Source organism: Notamacropus eugenii, chromosome 1 (assembly GCF_028372415.1).
Source record: "Notamacropus eugenii isolate mMacEug1 chromosome 1, mMacEug1.pri_v2, whole genome shotgun sequence".
Taxonomy (NCBI): Eukaryota; Metazoa; Chordata; class Mammalia; order Diprotodontia; family Macropodidae; genus Notamacropus; species Notamacropus eugenii.
In genome coordinates, this window is record NC_092872.1 from 290,256,030 (window position 1) to 290,278,521 (window position 22,492).

At 45.5% G+C, this 22,492-nt stretch overlaps 1 protein-coding gene and 1 pseudogene across 2 annotated transcripts in view; one reads left to right on the plus strand and one right to left on the minus strand.

The window, feature by feature from the left end:
- JAKMIP3 (Janus kinase and microtubule interacting protein 3) overlaps positions 1 to 22,492 on the plus strand; it is a 136,021-nt gene that overhangs the window by 97,848 nt on the left and 15,681 nt on the right. For both annotated transcript variants that reach the window (XM_072629108.1, XM_072629109.1), the window contains exons 16-22: positions 3,213 to 3,278; positions 4,374 to 4,442; positions 4,536 to 4,613; positions 13,265 to 13,468; positions 14,087 to 14,152; positions 16,081 to 16,126; positions 16,227 to 17,595. In XM_072629108.1, coding sequence (XP_072485209.1) covers positions 3,213 to 3,278; positions 4,374 to 4,442; positions 4,536 to 4,613; positions 13,265 to 13,468; positions 14,087 to 14,152; positions 16,081 to 16,126; positions 16,227 to 16,717 — 1,020 coding nt within the window. In that variant the 3' untranslated portion in view covers positions 16,718 to 17,595. The remainder of the gene's footprint in view (positions 1 to 3,212; positions 3,279 to 4,373; positions 4,443 to 4,535; positions 4,614 to 13,264; positions 13,469 to 14,086; positions 14,153 to 16,080; positions 16,127 to 16,226; positions 17,596 to 22,492) is intronic.
- Positions 10,135 to 11,210, minus strand: LOC140525282 (eukaryotic translation initiation factor 3 subunit H pseudogene; annotated as a pseudogene).

Genomic DNA, 22,492 nt, shown 5'->3' on the forward strand with positions numbered 1-22,492 from the left:
AAAGTACTAGGGGGAAGATAAGACCCATACAGAAAAAATGTGGCAAGTGTGGAGTGAGCAACTCTTCAGATAACTTCCCAAGGGGGAGGGAGAAGAGGGGCCAGGGAGGTAGCACCGCTTCACATGGGTTCATGGAGGAGCAGGAGAGTCAGCAGTTAGCTGTCCATTCCCCACCACCACGCCACTACCCCCTTGAGGCTTTACCTTGCCAGCTTTTCAGGCATGACCAAGACCAGAAGGTGGCGCAGGTAACTACACATATGATCACCTAAAGCCAGAGTACTCACGTTGTCTTGGTGCATGCCAGGCCCCCTACCACCCTTCCTGCTATTTCTTAGTCCCTGCCTCCACTGAGATGATTGTGATTACTCTGCTACACACTTTTCACATTTAGTTAGGTTAGAATTGTTTGTATAAGTACCTTATCTTCTCCTTACTGGTTGTCAAGGTCTTTGAGAACAGGAACCACATGTCTGTCTTATGTGTCTCTCTTACCTATGTCTCCCCCCTCTCCTGGCATATAACATATCATATGAGTGAATGAACAAATAGACAGACTGGAGTCTGTTTTAAACTCTCCCTTCTGGCCATGCTAACTAATCTCTAAAGGCAGCCAACCAAGTCCTTTGTTGTATTCCCCTCTTCTTTCCAAATGGCAAAGCTCAGTTTCCAGCAGGTTGTATCTCTCTCCTGTTGCTCCTGACCCATTTGGGAGCCAAAGAAATGCAGTCACATTGTAGTAATGCCATGGGAGGGGGTGGTGAATAAAATTAAACTCTTCATCCCCCAATCCAGTGGTGTTCTCTTGGTCATCATCCTTCTCGGTTTATTTGATTTGGCCAGTCGCTTCTTCAAAGCTTTTCCCTCCACTGGCTTCTCTGCATTCTGCTCCCACTATTCTGCCGATCTGAACCTTCACAGTCCCTTTTTCTGGATCATCATTCTTGATCCCTAAGCATCAGTGCTCTTCAGGTCTGTTTCCTCAATGTTCTTCTCTTTGTATATTTTCTCTCTTGGTGATTTCATGAACTCAGGTGGGTTTAATTTTCACCTCTACATAAATGGCTCCTAAATCAGTAGGTGCAGAAACAACCTTTCTCCTTCATGCTTCACTTGAAGACATAGGTTCTGAGTTCAGCTCTCTCCTTTGCCACTTACTATCTGTGTCACCTTGGGTAAGTCATTTACATTTTCTTGCCTCAGTTTCTTCATCTGTAATGTAAGGGTGTTGGACTAGTTAGTCTCCAAAGGCTCTATACTTGCACCTGAGTATCCCATCAGGACTTCAAGGTTTGTTAAGATTGTTCACAATGACATGCTGTTTTCTTCCCCCAATCTCAGTCCTTCCCAATACTTCCTGTTTCTCTTGATTGCATCCTCCTCCTCCTGGTTACCCATGTTCTCAACCTTCCTTCTCTCTCACTCTCCATAGCCTCTCAGCTTCCAGGTCTTGTCAATTCTACTTTTGAGGTCCCTCTCTCTTGCTCATGGCCTCATTACATCTCTCCTGGGCTACTGTAACAGCATCCTAACTGGTATCACCATTACCAGTCTCTCCTTGCTCCAAAATATGCTTCCCCACCTACCAGAGTAACCTTCCTAAAGTCCAAGTCCTATGTCACTCCCCTGCTCCAAGACCATCAGTGATTCCCTATTGCCTCTAGAAAAAAAAATGCAGTGTACTTAATTTAGCAGTTAAAGCCCACAACCTGGTTCCTTCATACATTTCCAGATTTATTTCCTTTCTCCCATTCCACAATCTTTGTTCATCCAAACTGGCCAGCTAGCTATTCCCTGAACTTGGCATCTTACCATTCATATATGACCTTGGGCAGCCTGAGCCCCCATCCATTGCCTGGGATGTGCTCTCTCCTTAGCTTCATCTCTCAGAATCCTTGGCTTCATTCAAGGCTGAGCTCAGGAACCTCAGGGAAGTCTCCCATGAGCTGTGATCCTTCCAGTCATCAGTACTCTTTCCCTCCTCAAATTCTGGTTGCACCTCTCACACCTAGGAATATTGGCTTTTAGAATCCAGGGCTCCAGTTTCACTTTCATCTTTCCCAGATCTAGTGCGGTGCTTCTCACATTAACAGAAGCAGTAGCAACAATACAACTGAACTGATTTTGACAGTATAGAGAGCTCTCGGTGTGGAAACTACATGTACCAATGCAAATTAGCAACTTACCCAGCTCAGCACTTTCCCATTAGAACAGGAGCTCCCAGAGGGTTGGAATGGGATTTGTGTCTTTCTTTGTATCCCGTTTCCTCTCAGCAGTATTCCCTTCCCTAAATGCCTGCATAGTAAGAGGGAGGAGTCTCCCATGTGTACACATGGGCCATATGACTTCAAGTACCCAGTTCTGTGCCTTGCTGTATTTACGAGGGAAACATTGATCAATAAACAGAAGTATCAATCATACATCAGATCTCAGCACCCAAGTGCAGGGTTATTCTCATGGATGTGCATGAATGTTGGTTAGCAAGCATGGTGGAATTTCCCAAGTATAGACCTTGTGTGGCCCATGCTTCCCCTGCAGCCTTTGTTTCATGCTCAAGTCTCCAGTGTAACCAAATTAAGATGCTAAAGTCATTGTCAAGACCTGGATGAAGTGACTAGGAATCAGGAATAAAGGCCTCCATCCCTTCTGCCAGGGCCATAAGTAAAACATACTGACTGGTAAATATGAGAAATGCCAGAAATTCCAACCATTTTACAAGCATGAATATTATACTTATTATTCCTGGTTCCCAGGCACTGTTTATAAATATATTCATGGAATGATTTATACAACATTCACTTTAAAGAAAAGTGTACTCAGAGACCCAGGTTTGGGCAGAATGCTCATCACTGCAATCTTTGGATCTTTGCACAGTCTGTAAGGGACTCCATGTGTAAAATGGCCCTGGGGCCAGGTTTTCTCTGCTTTAACAGATACCATGAGATCAGGTCATTAATAAGCCAAAGAGAGTTACAGAGAGGTTCACATGCAAAAAAAATCAGATGAAATATATGTGAGTGAAAAATAAACATGAAATTTGAGATATGAACATATCTAGAACCAAAGAAAAGTAAGATGGCCCCATTCTATAAGGATAACAGGTCTCTGTAATCTTGCTAAATGCTTTTCCAGAATGTGTGGTGTCTGGGACAGCAGAGCACTGAACAGAGCCACCTGGACTCACTGGCTCTCTCTTCTGCTTTTGTCTACAGAATTTGACCAATGAGGAGCAAGTCATCGTCATCCAAGCCAGGACAGTGTTAACCCTGGCTGAGAAGGTAATGGACATTTCAGCCCTTTTCTTTTACACATTATATCCCTAGTTGTACAGACCACAAATGTGTGATTATTCTGAATTAGGGGATAGGGAGCACAGATAGAAATCCACCAACTATGCCCTGCCAAGGAAAAGTGTGTGAAATGACAATCATTGCACAAACAACATCATGATAAAGTTTGTTGATGTAAAATTCATTTGGACTTTGGGATGCAAGATGTGCACATGTCCACATCTGCTAAGCTTGCGTTTTAGAGAAGATAAGCAATGAATGCCATCTTGTGGATTGTTGCAGAATGTGGTTTGGCCTGTAAAAAAGTAGCTTAGACCAGTCATCGGGCATGTACCCAGACACAGCCAAACTGGACATGGGACCCACAGCCCTCTCCTTGAGTCCTTCACAACTTCTTGCCTCGTGCAGACCCACTCATGCCTAGCCGCCTACCCTCTTGCTTCCCATGGTCCATGTGTGATCTGCCCAATGCTTGTGCCTGTGAGGGACAGAGGGTAAAACACTCTGGGAGAGTTTGGGTTAGAAAGATGCCTGAAGACTTCTTCCCATATTCATTCTCTTTGGAAAGCCTGGGGCCAAGAGATTATCCCTCTCCCCAGCAAACACCCCCTTCATGCACCTTTTCCTTTTTTCCAGAGGATAAAAAACTAGAGATGGTTTGGTTGGGGAGTGGGTGGGGAGGGGGAAGTCTTCCAGCAATGCCAGCTGACTTGAGCTACCAGTCCCCCAAGGCCTGATCACCCAGGGGCACCGTGGAAGAATCTCAGGAGTCACTGACTTGTAGCATCACCTCTACTGCATGGGTAAGTGAGCAGCAGGCAGGCTCACAACCAGGCTCCCATCTTCAACAGCCCCTCTTCTTCTGGGATTGTACTCAGGATTAGAGCTGGGAGACAAGTGGCCTTTCCCACAGGCTTGTGTGACTGGCTCGTTGCTACACACCTGAAGAGAACCCTGAGGGTTCTCTTCTCATTTCATTCTCTGGTCAGCCCTTTTTGGCTGTCTCCCTGGTGCCACTGGGGTACCTTGTATGATCTTTCATTAATTGCCTGGGCGTGACTACTTGTCATCTTTCATGTTCAGTGGCTCCAGCAGATAGAAGTGACTGAATCTGCCCTGCAGCAAAAGATGGTGGATCTGGAGAATGAGAAGGTAGGCAGAACCTCCAACAGAAAGGAAAGCTATTTTCAAGGCTATGGGGCCAGGCTACCCATAACCAAGTCATGACCTTCTTTCTATCCTCAGGAGTTATTTAGCAAACAGAAGGGCTATCTGGATGAGGAGCTTGACTACAGAAAGCAAGCACTGGACCAAGCGCACAAGGTAAAAGCCAAGCTCCCACAATGCAAGGCCAGATACAATTCCAAGTTTAGGAATGCCTCGGTGGACTTTCCATCACCAGTTCCCTCATCAACCTGGGCACCCTCATTGGCTACCAACATAGCTGGCAGCTGAATACAAAATTAATGTCCCTAGCTACATTGAGAGATCTAGTGTCTGAGACTGGAACACTGAGAATCCCCTCCACTCTTCCTGAGGAAGACACATTAAGAAGGATAGTGGCAGTCTGGAGAACATTTTGGTCAATGTTGATTTAGGGTTAAATCATGGTAGGCGATCAGTCAAGCTAGATAAGGGTGCCAGGCTAGTGAGGAACCAAGATCTTGCCACATGACATTTGGGTGAAGAAGCTGGAGATGCTAAACCTGGAGAAGGGAAGACTCAGGGAACATCGGGCTATTTGTCTTCAAGTATTTAAAAGAGTTTGGTTTGGCCCCAGGGAGGAAGAACCAGGAGTAATAGAGGGACATTGTCATTGAGCACATCTAGGTTTGACATCAGGAAAAACCTTGCTAACAATTGGAGTCCCCTAAACATGGAAGGAGCTGCCTCAGGAAGCAGTTGACTCCTCCCTCAACAATGTCTTTAAATACAAGCTGAATGTCCCCTTGTTAGGTCAGTCACACAGGGTCATTCTTTTCTAGGTATAGGTTAGACTAGATGGCCATGGTGGTCCCTTTGAACTCTTAACTCTTGTAACATATCTTAGCTTGTTGGTATTCTTCCTGAATTGTAGCATCCAACATGGAACAAAATAAGTGCTTCAGATATGGTACGAATGCAGAGCATAGCAGGACCCTCACCCCTGTGATTTAGACACAGAGTCTCTCTGAAGGAAACCAAAGTCCACAGTAGTTTTCTAGGCTGCCATTTCATACTGTTAACTCATGTTGGGTTTGGAGTCCACCAGAGTCTCTCAGTATTTTCCAGACTGACTCTTATTTTGATGTTTCCTCTATCTTGTACTTGTAAAGTTGACTTTTATAGCACCAATGTAAGACTTTATGTTTATCACTAATGAATTTTATCTTATTAGATTTAATCCAATATTCTATATTTGGATCCTGATTCTATCATTCAACATGTTAGCTTTAGGACATCTGCAACTTTGATCAGAATGACATTTTGTCAATTAAAATAGCAGATAGCACAGACACAAGTGCCCAGAGTGCTATAATAAAGAACCCTCCCCTCCACCCCAAGTTAGAGTTTTTCATGGCTCTCTGACTCCTAACACATCTCAAACCATTTACCTGCACTTGAAGGATGTACACATCCTTCCATTTTTGTCTACAAGAATAGTGTGACATGTTGTCAGATGCATTACTGAAATCTTGGTAAATTGTATTTATAGCACTCCCCTGATCTTCCAGTCGAGTGACCCTGTCAAAAAAGGAAATAAGTTTAGTTTGCCGTGACCTAGAAGAGATGTGGCACTGATGATTGGGGTGATCACACCTTCCCCTTGGAGATGCCTACAAACCTCCTCGTCAATTTTGTTATCTATTATTTCTGAGAATAGAAATTGAGCCAACTGGTCTATAGTTTGCAGATGCTACTTCTCTTTCACAAAAACTGGAGAAATGTTGACCTGTTTCTAATATTGCGATGACTCATTCTCCCATATCTATTTTATCATTTTAAAAGTATTTTTTGATATATTTTGTTTTAACCTCAACTTCACTTTTAAATATATCTCCCCCTGCCACTGCCACCAAGAGAGCCATTCATGGTACAAAGAATAAAGATGAGTCAGAGAAAACAAAAGCAAGCCCAAATCCTAAGCAAACCAACGAACTGATATCACCGCAAATATTCCATCCATGGTCCCTCGCTTCTGCCGAAGAAGCAAGGCTGCAGTGCATTTTTACATCTCTTCCTCAAGGTCCAGCTTGATCACTAGAATTACCCAACATTAAGGATTTTCTCCCTTTTCATCAGTCTTCACACTTGCATTGTTATAGTCATGAAATACAGTTTTCCAAGTTCTATTTCCATTACTTTCCTTCATTTTCTATATCTTCCTGTACTTGTCCATATGCTTCAGACTTTGTTCCTTGTAATACTCTGTTACTGTCATGTTCCACAATCATCCCCAGTTGATGGGCTGCCACTGTGTTTGTATTTATTCCCTAGTTGAAAATAGTTTGGGGTATATGGGACTTTCTCTTCTGACTTTGACTTCTTTATGGTATATGCCTAATGATGGGACCTCCAAAGGGTGTTATTCTGTCTAATTCTAATTGCTTTCTTAGCATAATTCCATATCACTTTCTGCTATGGTTGGATCACTTCATAGCTCCACAGACAGTGTATCCCTGTGCCTGCCTTTTCATAATATTGCCTAGTCCTATGTTTTGTCATCTTTGCCAGTTTACTGAGTGGAAAGACCTTAGAATATTTTTTAAGTTTGTATTCCTTTTATTATCATTATTGACTTGGAACAATCTTTCATGTGGTTGTTTTCAATATGTAACCTTTTAAGTGATGATTTGTTCATGTGAGCTCCTTGAGAGCAGGGACTGGTGTTGTTTGTTTGTTTTTGCCTTCTCTGCATCTCCATTGTTTATCACGTGATTAGTACATAATAGGCATTTAATAAATGTTAGTTGACTGACTGATTGACCTATCCATAGGGAGAAAGACCTTTCAATGATCATCAAGAGCAGCTCAGTCATCACTTTTGCCACTTCTTTTGGTCTTCTAGCAGACAGTTTTCTCACTTGAATTCACTGAGGGGAGCAAGATGTTGTGTGATTCTATTTTCCCAAATAATTGAATTTGCATCCCATCCTGTTCATTCTATCCTTACAGTCCAAAAATTATTCTCCTGGGAGAAGAAACGGAAGCAAAATACCAGTAAGGAGTTCAAACATTTCATGATCGTTGACATGACTTCTCCCTTTTCTAAATCTTCCTCTAATATCACAGCAATAATTCATTTGGGAATTTTCCCAGGAATTAAGCCAAGCCCATTGGCTCAGAGTGTGCAAACATCACCATTTTCCTTCTTCTGAAAGTTGAGTTCCCATTTGCCTTTCATCAGCTCTGTGGTCTCTGGCCTTGCCCCAGGACAGTGGTTCATCCTTCAGCCCCTCCTCACATGCCATTTTCTTTAGGCCCCTCACCATCCCATTGCCCTCATTTGGAAGCTCTCTGACTTATTAATACCCTTCCTAAAATGTAGCACCTAGAATCGAGCCCAGTAGTCTAGACATGGTCTGGACGAGGTGGGGCAACCTTCCTCACAAACTGTTAGAGTCAGATTTCCAAAGACCTGGGGATGGTTTGGTTTGGGTCTCAAGAGGAAGCTCCCAAAATAACACATATCTCAGTCACAGCCCAAAGACTTCTTTGGTAACCATTAGCTTGGACTGAAGGACCTGAGATCTACCTATCCCCCAGAAAATATGTTTACAGGGGATAGAGTTTATTCTGAGATTCAAACCTTATTAGGAAATTCAAACCCACCTTACATGAGCAGAGCTTCACCTGCTTTGCAAATGAGCAAGAATAGATAATGTTTATGTATATGTGTACATATGTATGTATATACATATATGTATGTGTGTATAACCAGGCTAGTGAAGGACCCAAGATATGTACATGCTGTACATGTATGATACATGTGTGCATATATATGTATATGTGTGTGTCATCAGGCTAGTAAAGATTCCAAGACATATGTATACATGCGTGTATGTGTGTTTATATATACCTACAATACACTAGTGTATACATGTAAGTATTATGTGTGTAATTTATGTGTGTATATTTAAATGTATGCATGTATATGTATATATATGAATAAGGATTGTTATTGTTCATCCTTCCCTCTTGAAGAGGACCAATGACATGAGACAGGTGATGACTTGTAAGTAAATTGGATTTAAGTGGGCAGGGCTGTGCAAAGTAAGTCATCAGCCTCATTCTGTCCTCTAGAGTTATCAGAGTTCAGTGGCAAGACAAAAATCGGGATGACTGGGGATTGCCCCAGATGCAGTGGAAGATCTTGGTCTTTTTAAGCTACGGTCTTTCCCAGGTCCAAGTTTGTCTGAGGCAATACCCATTCAGTAATTAAAGGCTATGTAAGGATTGGGGCAAAAGATGGCCTAGTTTGCCTTCACAAAGAAATGAGTCTGGGAGGGGCAGAGCCTCAGAGTTTCTGGCCAGAACAGAAACAATTGCTGTTTACACTCTGTATGAGGATTAGAATCCCACCAGATGAAAAGGTGGGGAAAAGATGTGGTTTTCACTGAGGAGGCACACTCCTACCCAGATGTTATTTTTAAGGCTTACAAAGCAATCTACATCCATTACTCAAGTACATTCCCTAAGCCCAGGCACTGTGCTAGGCACCAAGGATATAAAGACAAAACACAAAACTGAAACAGTCCCTGCCCTCAGGGGCATACAGTCTCCTGATTTTTCTTCTTTATAAAACCCCCATGATGGAAAACTATAAGTATTGTTATTGCTGCATTATTGATGAGCTTTGGGATGACTTTCCCAAAGTTCCATGGATTATTGGGTAGAAGGGCCAGGCATCAAACCTTAGGACCATAGAGAGCTGGAAGAATGTCATCTAACCCAACCCCAACGGAGGCCCAGAGAGGTGAGTGGCCTGTCTCTGGTCAGTCAGTCCCCACAGAGTGGGATGATTCACATCCAACTCTTCTGAGTCCAAACACAAAGCTCTTTCCCCAGCATCCCATCTGTCAGTTATTCTGGAGTGTGGGAGGTGTGAAGAGGAGTGAGATGAAGCAAGCTGAAGCAGAGTCCAGGATGCCTTTGAAAGCCAGGAAAAGGAGTAGATAAGAAAGGTGGCAGTTTATAGGGAGAAGTGAGGATTTCTTTCCTCCAGCATCGGTAACAGAGTTGAACATTGAACTTCCTTCTTTCTTAAATATTTCCCATAACAATGGGTGGAAAAAAAGTTGAATTCACATGGAATATATCAAAGACCTGGCTTCACTCTGGGCCAAGCCACCAGCTTCCTAGCCCTGTTTCTTTTGTGTTTGATAAGTCATAAGAAGTTCCTGTGGACAGGAAGTTCTTATAGTGTATTTTTTTTTTTTTTTTACAAATGCAGTTAAAGAGTATTTTCCTTCCAGTCCCTGAATTGTACAGTGTGTCAGAAGCTTTCTTACTGTTTATATAACCAGAGCAGGGGGTACAGAAGGAAGAGCTGTGGGGAAAGGTCCAGAGGCCAACTCTAAGATGAGAACAGGTTCACACATAGGATCTTTCAATGTCTCTGGGCAAGTGAAGTTTTTAAAATACCACAAAATGCCTTTTCTTTTTTTTTATTAAAAACAAATTTTATTTTTTCATAAGAACAATTTTACTGCCAAAGTGAGTCAATGATATCAAATGGGTACTGCCATTTTCATTAAGAAAATTCTATTTCTTGGAAGAGCTATCTGCAGGTGAACTCAGAGTGTATACCAGCACCTTTATCTGGAAACAATTTCTCAGACCAGAAGTCATGGGTTTCCTCTTTCTAGTTGTATTCTTGGAGAGCCTGAGCCATAAAGAGTTTGCCCAAGTCCTGTGCAGTGAACTCTTTGATGTTTTGGCAGTAAGTATTAATTTAGCCTCCAATAAGGAGTGAATCCATCCTAGCAGGAGGCTGAGGAGGTTTGAAGAGTTTGGACATGTCCTCTTCAGGGAGAGAAGGTTCTCCTCTGCTCTGGCGCTGTAGATTCTCCTGCTGATGGCGTTGCTGAGACTGACGTTTCTGCTGCTGCTGCTTACTTCTGTTTCTCATATAGGTGTTATATTTAACAATATCCTGGCTCATTTCATCCACTCTGTCCATCAATAATTGCCGGCTCTTCCCCAGATGATTACTGCTGGCTAGACTAAGCAATTCATGTTTATCTGCCACAGCTGATTTCTTTTCTAGTTCCCACATTAGTACGTTGATCAGATGTGAATTTTTAATTATAATCGGCCCTTCTTCAAACATGTGCTCAAAGGTGATATTTGCCTTTTTTAATGCTTTGGGAGAAAAAATCTTTCTCTTTACAAACTTCCATCAGCTTAGGAGTCAGCCTGTATGCCTTCAATGATAGAGACCCTTGAGCAGTTTTTATGGGATCATAAAATGAGAACTACACACTCTTCAATTACATGTGGGTAACTGAATCGAGAATCCAGGAAAGCACGGATGACAAAAGAGCCATAGCATGTGGACTGGTACCAACCAACATGAAGATGATCAATATTTACATGACAAAGACTGCACATCATTTCCATCCGATGTTGGACTTCATCAAAATCAGCATCATCCTCTGTGTGTTGGGGAAGGGGAAAACAATTGGTGATTTCAAGCCTGTCTTCCACCACCAGACCTCAAAGTACTCCCTGGACAACTTCATTCCCCTATCCTTCTTCTTGATAATGTTTAATTGTTTTCAAAACAACCAGGCTGTCGATCTGCACTTGCTTCATGGCTGAATCTCCTGAGCTGCTTTTGCCTTTTCCTTTGCCCGAGGACACGCTGGTTGTAGAAGTTGAACTGGCAGAACCAGAGCCAGTACCTTCTTTATACGACACCATCTTAGTGGAAGGACGGGAGGAAAGAGAAATGTGAGAGACCAGAACCGGATGTCCACAAAATGCTTTTTCACAACAACTTTGCCCAAGGGAAAAAACAGCAACAACATCCATTGAAGAAGATGCTATATTTAAAAAGGGAGGGTGGTTTATGAGTTTGTCTTTCCAACAAGGTTTATGGGAGATACTCTCCTGTAGCAATAGCTGAGAAAAGTAAGATCCAGACGGGAAGAGACTTGACCGAGGTCAAACTGCTGTACAGAAGAAGAGCTGAGACATAAACCCTATCCTCTCTCTCTCCCAAGAGAGGCCTCCTCCCATGACATTCCCTTGTGAATCCCTGCTTACAGTTACCAAGCACCTTGCCTGAATATCTCCCATTTATCAGCTTTTTGCTGGAGGAATCCATACCCATGTTTCTCACATGGGTAAGTGACCTACCATTTCATCTTGCACATTCATGTCCCCCCCCCCCCCCCCATACAGAGCAGGGCTTAAACAAACAGTGGTAAACTCGGGCACTGGTTGAACTAAATCTTAGCAAGTGGGCACAAAGTGAGACGGGAGCACAGAGAGAGGGTTTGCTCCTGATTTCTGTCCTCACACCTTGGGATAAAGGTGGTACTGGATTGGTGGGCATTGATTGAATAAGTGATGGGCAACGATGGTGAAGAGGAAATATTTCTCACTAGGCTCTGTGGCAGCTGGAGTGAGTATCTACTGCTTCTATTAGACCCTGTGCCTTGGCCGTGTTGCAGCCAGAGTCCAGCCCTAGGGCCACATGCCTGCCCTTGGGCCATCGATTCAGTAATACCATGGACATCCACACAGAAAGCATGGAGGGGAGGGTGGAGAGACAGAGGAGCTCTTCCTTTAGAGGTGGAGCTTTGCCTTGGGCTGCAGAATTTATTTTTCCTCTTAAGGAGGAGAGCATCAAATGCACTCTATTGAATGAGCTGTCTGCTCTACAGGAGCTTGATCTGCTGCAGCTTGAGGCACAGAGAAGAGCCCTAGTCCTGGATTCTGGACCCGGATTCAATTCCCTTCTTTGCCGGTTACTCCCTGCCTGACACTGAGCAGGCAGCCCCCTCTCTGTGCCTCATTTTCCTCCTTTGTAAAGTTGAGCTGGATGACCTCCAAAGCCCCTTCTCACCCTAACTCGAAGCCCCTTGGACTGTGTGGGTATCAAGGCTGGGATCCAGAAGCCTATTCTCAACTCCCTTCCTCCAGATGGTGGAGCAGAATTTGGTGACCTTGGGCAAATCCCTTCTCCAGAGTCTGGCTTTGGTCCATCCTCTGTTCCAGGAAAGGGGTGACCTTGGCAGAGGTATAAGGAGGACCCTTTGCACCCAAAAAAGATGGCATGAAACTCCCCTCCCTTGAGCTGGGGGAATGGGATCCTGAGTTCTCCAAGCAAGAATGCTTCTAGGAGGTGACTGCAGGCAAACTTCTGTCCAATTTCTGCTCCCATTTAAGTCCTGCCAGTCCTGTCAGCACCCTCTGTTGGGGCCCTGGGGAAAGCCCTGGTCAGTCACCTTCATTTGGGTTCTGGGACTATACAATTCCAAATGTTCCTTTAGACTCTAAGCACTGAGATTTCACTTCTATTAATACATTCATTTTAATTGATCCTTTTGTGCAACATATTCATCAACAATTCTCAAGTCTTGGGGACTTATCTACCCAATATCCTTCCACGGAATGGAAAGAAATAGGATTAGTGATGGTCAGAAGGAGGGAAAGAGCTTGGGGATGGGGCAGAGCAAGGCTTTGGTGGGAGAGAATGCTGAAAAGACAGGGAAACAGTAAGGACATTGAGTGCCTTGGGATTGGGGTGTCTATAGGATGGACCCTGAAGTCTGGTAAGGTCACTATCCTCCTACAAAGCCTTCAGGGACTCTCTTTTGCTTCTCAGAGAAAATATAAGTGCCTCATCTTGGCATTTAGGGTCCACCACTTGGTTTGGCTCTACACTTTTTCAATCTGTCATCTGTGCCTGCTGGGTGTCTGAGAATCCTTGCCACTCTGAGAGGAAACCTGTTAAGAACATCTGTACTCCTTCTGATCCCCAGCAAATCCTGGAGCTGGAGGCCATGCTCTATGATGCCCTGCAGCAGGAAGCTGGGGCCAAGATGGCAGAGATCTTGTCAGAGGAGGAGCGGGAGAAGCTAAAGGTGGCAGTAGAGCAGTGGAAACGCCAGGTCATGAGCGAGCTTCGTGAGCGGGACGCTCAGATCCTACGGGAGCGCATGGAGCTGATACAGCATGCCCAGCAGGTACCAAAGGGTGCCTGGGAAGCAGTGTCCATGAAGAATTGCCTGGGGCTTGGGGATGGGCATGGAGAGCATGGGGCCAAGGCCCTAACAGAAATGCATTGAGAGATATCAGTCCTGGGAGCCTAGAGCCAGGACCATAGCAGATGTGCATGGAGGGACACTCAGGTAACCCAACTCTCCAGAACTATGCTCACACTTCCTGAATCTTCCTGAGGAAACTCCCTGATTCCTCAATCCCACCAGGCTGTGTGGCCCATCCAAGCTTTCCCTGGTTATGTCCAAAGCTAGATTGTGGGAACAATATCCCAGGCTGGCTCTCCAAGGTACCCTTGCTAACACCACAGTTCTGGTGTCCCACATTCTAGGCCTTTTCTAATTTGTTACTGCTCTTACCGATCTCTGGAAGACTCTGTGAGCAGTAGTCCATGGTGGTCGTTTCCACTGAAGGCCTTGGCCATGTGTTTGTGAGCACACACGTGTGCACGCACTGACTTTCTTTTCTCATCATGCACACATCTCCATGGCCTCTTTTTGCACATATCACCACAACCACTTTTTCCTTTGGTTTCCACAAACTTGGTAGCTTTCATGGAATTTTCTTCATTTTCCACTTTGCAGAGGATAAAAGAGCTAGAAGAGAGAATTGAAGCCCAAAAAAGACAAATCAAGGAACTGGAAGAAAAGGTAAGAAAGTCCTGGTGCCTTTTGGGTTTGACTCACAGACCAAGTGAAGCCCTCCTGGCAAGAGGGGCCTAGGGTCCATGAGCCAGCTCTCAGAGCTCTGTGAGAATTAGAAAAGTCATTGCAGCAGGATCATCTCAGTGAGGGGCAGTGTGGCAGAGTGGATAGGAAGCTGGTCTGAGGTTAGGAAGTCCTGGTTCAAGCCCTGCCCATGACATTTATTGTGACTTTGGGACAGGGGTCTTATGTCTTGAAGACCTGTCTCCATTAATGGCACTGATCTGCTCTGGTGGAGAAAAATTCTTCATTGGGAGATCTCTGTACTCATGAAAGGCAGCAGCCCCCACCATTTCAACTTATAGGCCATTCATCAGATGTCAGAGTGTGGAGTTAAATAGAAGATGCTAGGTGATCCAGTGGGAGGAGATCTTTGTCTATTACTACTGGCCTTTGAGCCTGAGCCATTTTTCTCCACATCAAATGCATACTTCATTTGCCCTAGTTATCTCTAGCACATCTTTGTATGACATGGAACTGACATAGAAACTTATCCAGAAGACTCACTTCCTGTCTTATCCTTGCCCAGGATTCATTCAAGCGACAGGTGGATATGATTTCATTTGTAGAGTCACTTCAAATCCATGAGATAAGTAGAAAGAGTATAGACCCATTTTACAGAGGAGAAAACAGAGACTCAGAGAGACTCAAGGTAACACAGTTGTTAAACAGGAGAGACAAAATGGGTTAGTTTCCCAGCTTGCCAGATCAAAGTCCTAACAAAGAGACCTATCTGGTATCAGAAAATGTGGGTTCAAACCCAATTCAAATGCTTCCCACCTGTATAACCTTGGGCCTTGACCTCCATAGGCTTTTGTTTCCTTAGTTGTTACAAATGAAAAGCCTGAGAGGCAGAGTTTTTGGGTAATTAATGGTCAATTTATTAATTAGACAAGCTAATAATCAATAAATTGATGGTCAGTGGTTTTTCTCGGTAACCAAAGACATCTAATGAAGACACTGAATGCCTGAAATGTTTTTTTTTTTGAAAGGGAATACTCCTGGTAGGAGAGAAATCAACCCTGAATAGTGGACATATTAATGAGGAGGTGGGCTAAAAGACTTTAGTTTCTTCTGCTGAGAACGTAGCCTGATTTGAGACCCAGCTACCTCCAGCACCCTGGACAGAGGAATCCATCTCCCCCCATCCACCACCCCACTGCCAAACCAGTCTGGTTGATTTTCTCCTTCATGAGCTGGGTCACTCTAACCTCCAATGGAGGGGTGCAAGGACATGGGCTTATTTCCTAAGGAAAATAATTCACCTAGATTAGATTCTGTTTACATTCTACACTGAGAGAAGGTCTTCTAGTGGGATGTGGTCCTGCCCAAGATCAGGGAGCACATTCCCAGGATTAAGGCAATTTTTCATCCATCAGGCATGTCCTTCAGAGACTGGCTGACTGACCTACAGGGACTGATTCCTGAGTGAGGAAATAAGAGAAAAAGCCTTAATGCTAATTTAATATTTGTTGCTAATATGACAGCGAAAGAGTTTCCCTCCTCTGTCAAATGAAATTTGGAACTAGCTGGCCTCTGATGCCTCTTTCAGCTCTAGGTCTGTGCCCTGTGACCCTCTAAGTCAGGGATCTACCTGATTCTAGAATCTAGCCTGATTCCCCAGACCCAATGAACTGTTTGTTTGTGGACAGGTGGTCTTCGTGGGCCTATCTAAGCCCCTCTATGGGCCCCACCCCTGAAATTACCTGCCTTTCATGTGTTTCTTCTCTTTCTAAATGGCATCTTGCCTTACTCTGCCTACAATCATCAGCTCTTCCTCACCAGACACACTGTAAATTCTGTTTTTTTCTCTCTTTTCTTCCATTTCCCCCTTTCTTTTCAGTTTTTATTTTTGTTTTTATTTTTCTCCTTAGCTTTCATCCTTTGGTCATAGTCCACCTGGGTGCCCAGCCACAAGGGGTGAGTAGTCTTCCGATCCAGCTTTTGTTAGACTCAGTTGAGCTCATCACCATCGTGCCTGATTTCTTGTTCTTCACCTATTTTTATTTGTACATTTCAGTTTCCAAAAGAAATCAGAAAACACCTTTATCTTATTGGAACAGACGGCTATGGTTGCCAAGACAAAAACTCAAGATGTTAGGACCACGATTTCTGACTCTGACTCCTGATTTTGTCCCTGGAGACAGAAGAGGATTTATTCTCGGTGACCTTCTCCTGGAGTGGCAGGGAGAGAGAGAGGGTGAATGCAAAGTCGATGGGCTCTTCTTTGGTGCCCGTTCCTTGGGCGACTGTCTGTTTTCGACGATCCAGAAACCCAGAACAGCCTTCAGCTTAGCCTGGAGGAAGGTATCCTCATCCCGGTTCCAGGATGAGGTCCTAGTCCCCTGCTGTGCAGGGAGTCTCTCTCTCTCTCTTTCTCTCTCTCTCTCTCTCTCTCTCTCTCTCTCTCTCTCTCTCTCTCTCTCTCTCTCTCTCTCTCTCTCTCTCTCTCTTTCTGCTTCTGTACAGAAGTGCCCACCTCCTGTGCTCTATGTTGCACATTTCTGCTAGCTGTTTTAATACAAATCTCTGAGGAAGAATTCCGGAAAGAATGGGACCCCTTGCTCCTAAAGGTGGGGCAGGAAAGGATGGTGGAGTCATGATGACAGCAAAGGGATATGGGATGCCACACCAGTTCAGAATTCCCAGGAACAGTGAGCTGCTTGCTTTTCCCAAACCAAAAGAACAGGTGGATGGAATGATGCACACACTCCAGCTTGTTAAGTAGCCTGAGCATTCAGCAAGGAAAGCAGCCACCTGGTGCTGGCAGCCCCCAGATTGTTCCTGACAATTTGGCTTCTCAGTGCATCCCCTGAGGCTTCCATGATTATGGCTAATAAGGGGGTCTCTTGTGCCCAGGTCCTTAGCTAACAATTATGGTCCATTTAACTGTTTCCTGCATCCTCCAGCCCAATAAAGCCCCCCTGAGGAAGAGCCAGAAGTTGGAAAGAGCATCACTGAGCCAAGGGCAAAGAACAGGGTGGTGGTTAACTGGCTCAAGGGAATTGGGGAAGCGAATGAACTCCTCAGGGGTGAGCAGGGAGAGAACATCGATTGATGAAAAGCCTGCTTGTGTGCAAAGGAACCCAAGGCATTGTCTGAGATAGAGATGCAGGGTGCCTTGAAGAGGATCCCTCTCCAACCACCCCACCCAGCCGCAGTGCCCAAGCAAGTCTTAAGTAAAGCCAATCCCCCAGTTGGACTGGCCAAGGGGCAATGTTCCAGGTTCAGCAGAGATGGCCCTGTCACGTACCACTCAGCCCCACACCTTTTCCCTCGACCCAGGCTCTACCACACCCAATCTCACGGATTCCTCCAAGTGGAGCAGGAGAAACCACCCTTAATTTTGCCAGGAATCATGAAGGAACTTGCCAGGAAGCTGAGCAAAGGTAAGGATGAAGTGACCAACTGGGCCATTGGAAATGACTTTTTAATTATTTCTGCTTGTACTATAAGATGTTACGTTTTGCAAAAGATACTGTCTCATTTGAACGTTTCCAGTGAATTTCTTCATAGGAATTTCTATTCCTAGCTCACAGCAGGAGCAAATCCCTTCTTGTAGATTTTAAGGGACATGCTGGTGATCACCCAGCGAGTATGTGTCGGTCAGGGCTTGAACAGCTGTTGAATCCCAGCATAGTCTCTAAAGCCACTCCTTGTTGAGCATGTGTTAAGTGCTGCCTGGCATAGACCTTGCTTACCTCCTAGGAGGCTCTCCTACCCAAATGATGCCTATGCGAATCTAGAACTAAACAAACCCTGGACAGCTTTGTTGATCATTTTGAGGGTTGTTTTAATCATGTTTAATGGGGAAGATAGGTGGCATGGTGGATAAATTGCCAGGCCTGGAGACAGGAGGGTCTGAGTTCAAGTCTGGTTTCAACACTTACTAGCTGTATGATCCTGGGCAAGTCACGTAACCCCAGTCTGCTTCAGTTACCTCATCTCTGAAAAGGGGATAATAACACCTCCCTCCCAGGGCTGTTGTGCTGATCAAATGAGATCCTAATTGTAAAGTGCTTAGCACAGGACCTGATGAAGAGTGAGTGAGCACCATATCAGTTAGCTGTTGTCATGATTTACATTTCTCTAGGAATGATTTGGAGTGCTACTCCCTCTCCAATGGGTGCTGATTGTTGTATCACTCATCTCCTTTGCCCATTAAGGACCGGTTCATCTTCACCAGGAGAGGTTGTAGTCTGTAAGTTCTAAAAAGAATAATGAAGCAGGAATGGAAACCCATGGAGGAACTGAGAGTTGGAAGAGGTCTTTGAGATGATCCAGTCCACCTCCCTTATTTGCACAGAAAGAAACTGAGCCCCAGAAAGAGGAAAGAACCAGCCCAAGATCAGACAGGGTAGAGAGTGGCAGAGAAGGGATTTCAAGAGAGGCAGAGAAGGGATTTCCACCACTCTCTGCCTTTATCCCTGCTTGTATCGTCTCCCTCCCTCCCTCCCTCTGTGTCTGTCTCTGTATCTCTGTATCAGTCTCTATATCTCTGTCTCTCCATCTATGTCTCTTTCTCTATCTCGGTCTCTTTCCATCTCTCTGTCTCTGTCTTTCTCTATCCTGCCTCTCTCTGTCTCTGTGTCTGTTTCTGTCTCTCTCCCTGTCTCTCTCTTTGTCTATCTCTGCCTCTGTCTCTTTCTCTATCTCTTCCTCTCTCTGCCTCTGTGCCTCTTTCTGTCTCTGTCTCTCTTCATGCCTGTCTCTATCTCTGCCTCTCTCTGTCTCTTTCTCTCTCTGTTTCCGTATCTCTGTCTCTCTTGTCTCTGTGTCTCTGTCTCTATCTCTGCCTTTCTCTCTGTCTCTCTACCCCCATCTCTTTGTCTCTGTCTCTCTGTCTCTGTCTCTCTGTCTCTGTCTCTCTCTGTCTCTCTGTCTCTGTCTCTCTGTCTGTGTGTCTCTATCTCTGTCTCTCTGTCTCTCTCTGTCTCTCTGTCTCTGTCTCTCTCTGTCTCTGTCTCTATCTCTGTCTGTCTCTCTCTGTCTGTGTCTCTGTGTCTCTGTGTCTCTGTGTCTCTCTCTCTCTCTCTCTCTCTCTCTCTCTCTTTCTCTCTCCTCCCCACGATAAAAGTGCAGCAGTCACTGACAACCCTATCCCACCATTGCTCCTCACAGAAGCTTTGATGCATCCTGATTTAGGCCTGTGCAGCCTAGTGCCCTCAACTCCTGAGGGCAATATTTAGTGACTGGCATTAGTTAACCAGGTGCAGCTCAAAACTTCTACAGCTCAAGCTTCAGCAGCAGCCTCAGTGTCCTCAGTCCAGGGATGTGTCACGTGCTCCCATGCACCCCCTGCATTCTAAGAACGATGCAGGGCCCATGCCTGGCCAAGGGCCTGCTCTGCCCACTCTTGTTTTTTCTCAGTATCTCTCCCAGTACAAAGGTCATGCTAGGGGCCTGACTTGACAGTTGAGGGACATTCATTATACATGGACAGCCAGGTGAGTGTGCTTTAATAGAGACCCAGGTAGCCACTGGAGGACAGTGTCATCCAGTCCAAAGACTGGAGAACTGAATGAACTGGGCTGACCTTCTCTGGGGCCTGCAAGCCCAGCTTAGGAAGTGGTTAGAAAGGTGCTGAGTGTCAGCCTGCATATCTGTGACAGAGGCCCAGAATGCTGCAGCTTTGGACAGTTCCTCCTCCTTGTGTCCAGGGAAAGAGACTCTCTCCTTGGCTGTGGTTCTCCACCAATACTCCTGGGTAATGCTGCTGAGTCTTTCAACACCATGTTATTGGTGGCTAGGGGCAGAGACTGAATGTAGCTAGTTTCTTGAATGAATAAATGAATGAGAGAGCGTTTACTATTTGTATGCCAAGAACTAGGGTTATAAATAGAAAAGTGAGATGCTCCTACTCTAAGGGGCTCCCATCCTAGTAGGAGATCATACACAGGAAAAGTCTCAGCTGCAAGTCTGATAGAAAGGTACCAGGGTCCTAAGGGGCACCCACAAAGTAGATGGTCATCCCTCTCCTCTTCCGATGCTGAATTGTTGGACAGGGCCAAGGACTTTGGTGGGGTGGACTGTCCTTTCTGGGTCTTCAGGAACTGTGACTGCCAGGCCTCATCTCTCAGGGAGCTGCTTCCCATGGATATGAAGGCTGGGCTGGTGGTCTGAGTGGAGTGCTGCCACTTCCAAGGCCCTTGGGCTTCTCTGCCTATCAGTGATAGTTGTGGAGAAGTTGGTGTTAGTGGCTGTAGCCAAGGTGGGCTCTTCCTTTTCTTCTCAGAAATCACTCCACATGGGCTGGGTTTGACCCTCTCTGTTTTTCCCACATCTTCATTCCTTAATTTAAGACTGGGTCTCTTCATCTGACCCTGAATCTGAGCCTGAGTCTGCCCTCTCATCCCCTCCTAAACAGAGGCTTCCCTGACGGGGGCCAGAAGTTCATTCCAGCTGGGAGGCCAACTCTGTACCCTGCTTTTTGGATGAAGTTGGATACTCCCTGCCTAGACAGCCCTAGGAGAAGGCAGCTTGATGGTACCCTTGGGATGCTCAGTCAGCTGAGCAGGGGTGCCAGTGATGGGGCCCATGAGCAGAGTTAGGTGCTTTGGCCTAACCAATGCTCTGGTGTGAAGGACTCATAGTCGTGCAAGAGACATTACACCAGCGTGAGCCTCAGAAAGGTGGTGTGATACAGGGGAAAGAACAGTGCCCCAATCTGTGGGACTACTCTGGGACCTCTGAATAACCTCTTCATCTCTTTGGGCCTCAGTCTCTGCGAAATGGCAGGTGGAAGCAGACTGCGTCTGCTGTCCTCTCCACCTCTTTCCTGCTGACTCCCAGAACTCTCTTGCCCTGGGGAGACGTGAAGATAATGACAGCTGATGGAATGAAGGGGCCAAGTAATTGGGTTGCAGAGAAGGTACCAGCTCGGGGGCCTGGCCTCCTGCTTCCATCCTTTCAGAGCTGTCTGGCTGTGCAGAGTTGACAGAGGAGCCATTCGGAGTTAGTCAGGCCAGTGAGGCGAGAGACAGCAGAGCCTGACAATGAGGCCAATTCTGGGGTAGAGCATTGGGTCACGGAGAGGTCACCACTCAGAGAGAAGGGAGCTCAGCTGGCAGCCCTGGGGCCACACCCTCATCTTCTTCCAGCCTCTCTTGGTAAGACCCTTCAGGATCTTATAAGCACAGACAGGAGATTTGCTAAAAACCCAAGCGATGGCTTGTTGCTTCCAAGGCTTGATGATCACTGGACTTGCGGCAGGAAGTGGGAGGCTTCCCAGACTGCCCCCACCACTTCAGAGGCTATAGCCTAGCCAGACTCTGCAGTGGCAGGAATAAAAAAGGGGAGAGAGGCCCCCTGGCTTCTGGTATTTTCTGTCTTTATTGATGCCTCTTCTTTCTGCATTATTTTCCTTTGGCTCACTGCAGTAGCCTATTAGGGGAGGGAGATGTCTGCCTGCCTCAGGTCCACCTCCTTCAATCCATCCTTCATTCACCACTAAAGTGACTTTCTCAGTGTTCAGGTTTGCCAGTCATTCCCCTACTCAGTAAACCCCAGTAGTTCCCCATTACCTCCAGCACCAAATCCAAAATGCTCTGGTTAGCTTTCCAGTGACCCGGCCTCCTAGTTGTCCCACAAACAAGATCCTCCATCTCTCAGCTCAGAATGTTCTCTCTGCCATCCTCCAGGTCTGAAATGCTCCCCTTCTCTGCTCCAACTGCTAATCTCCCTGGCTTCCTTTAAGCCTCACCTGAAACCTCATCTCCTACAGGAAGCCATCCCCACCCCATAATTCTAGTGTCTTCCCTGTGTTCGTGATCTCCTGTTTATCCTCTACTGAGTTTGCTTCATACATCTGTATTTGCACATTGCCTCCTTCATTGGATTGTGGGCTCCTGGAAGGCAGGGATTCTTTTGCCTTTTACATTCAGCCAGGCACATAGTAGGTGCTTAACAGAGATCGATTAATTTTTAGAAAGATCCCTCTTACCTCATCCAGAGAGCCTTCCTGTGTAACTAATAATAAGAAAAAGGTTCCCAGGAAGCAACTTGGCAAAACTGAAAAACACATAGCCCCAAGCTGGAGAGTATCTGTAATGTCCAGCACCCAAAGTTCCTCCCTGCTTCCCTCCCCATGACTGCAAAACAAACATTCATCTCCTCAGCTCTTACACTGGCCAAGCCTGGCCATTCTGAGTAGCAGTAGCATACTTTCTGTATTTGTTCTCATCCTTTCTAGGAACAGTGTGTGAACATGAAAAAATAGCCATTGTGACTCTTGTTCGCCTGGTTCTCACTTGGTTTTATCTCATCTGTTTACATTTGTCTTCTTGG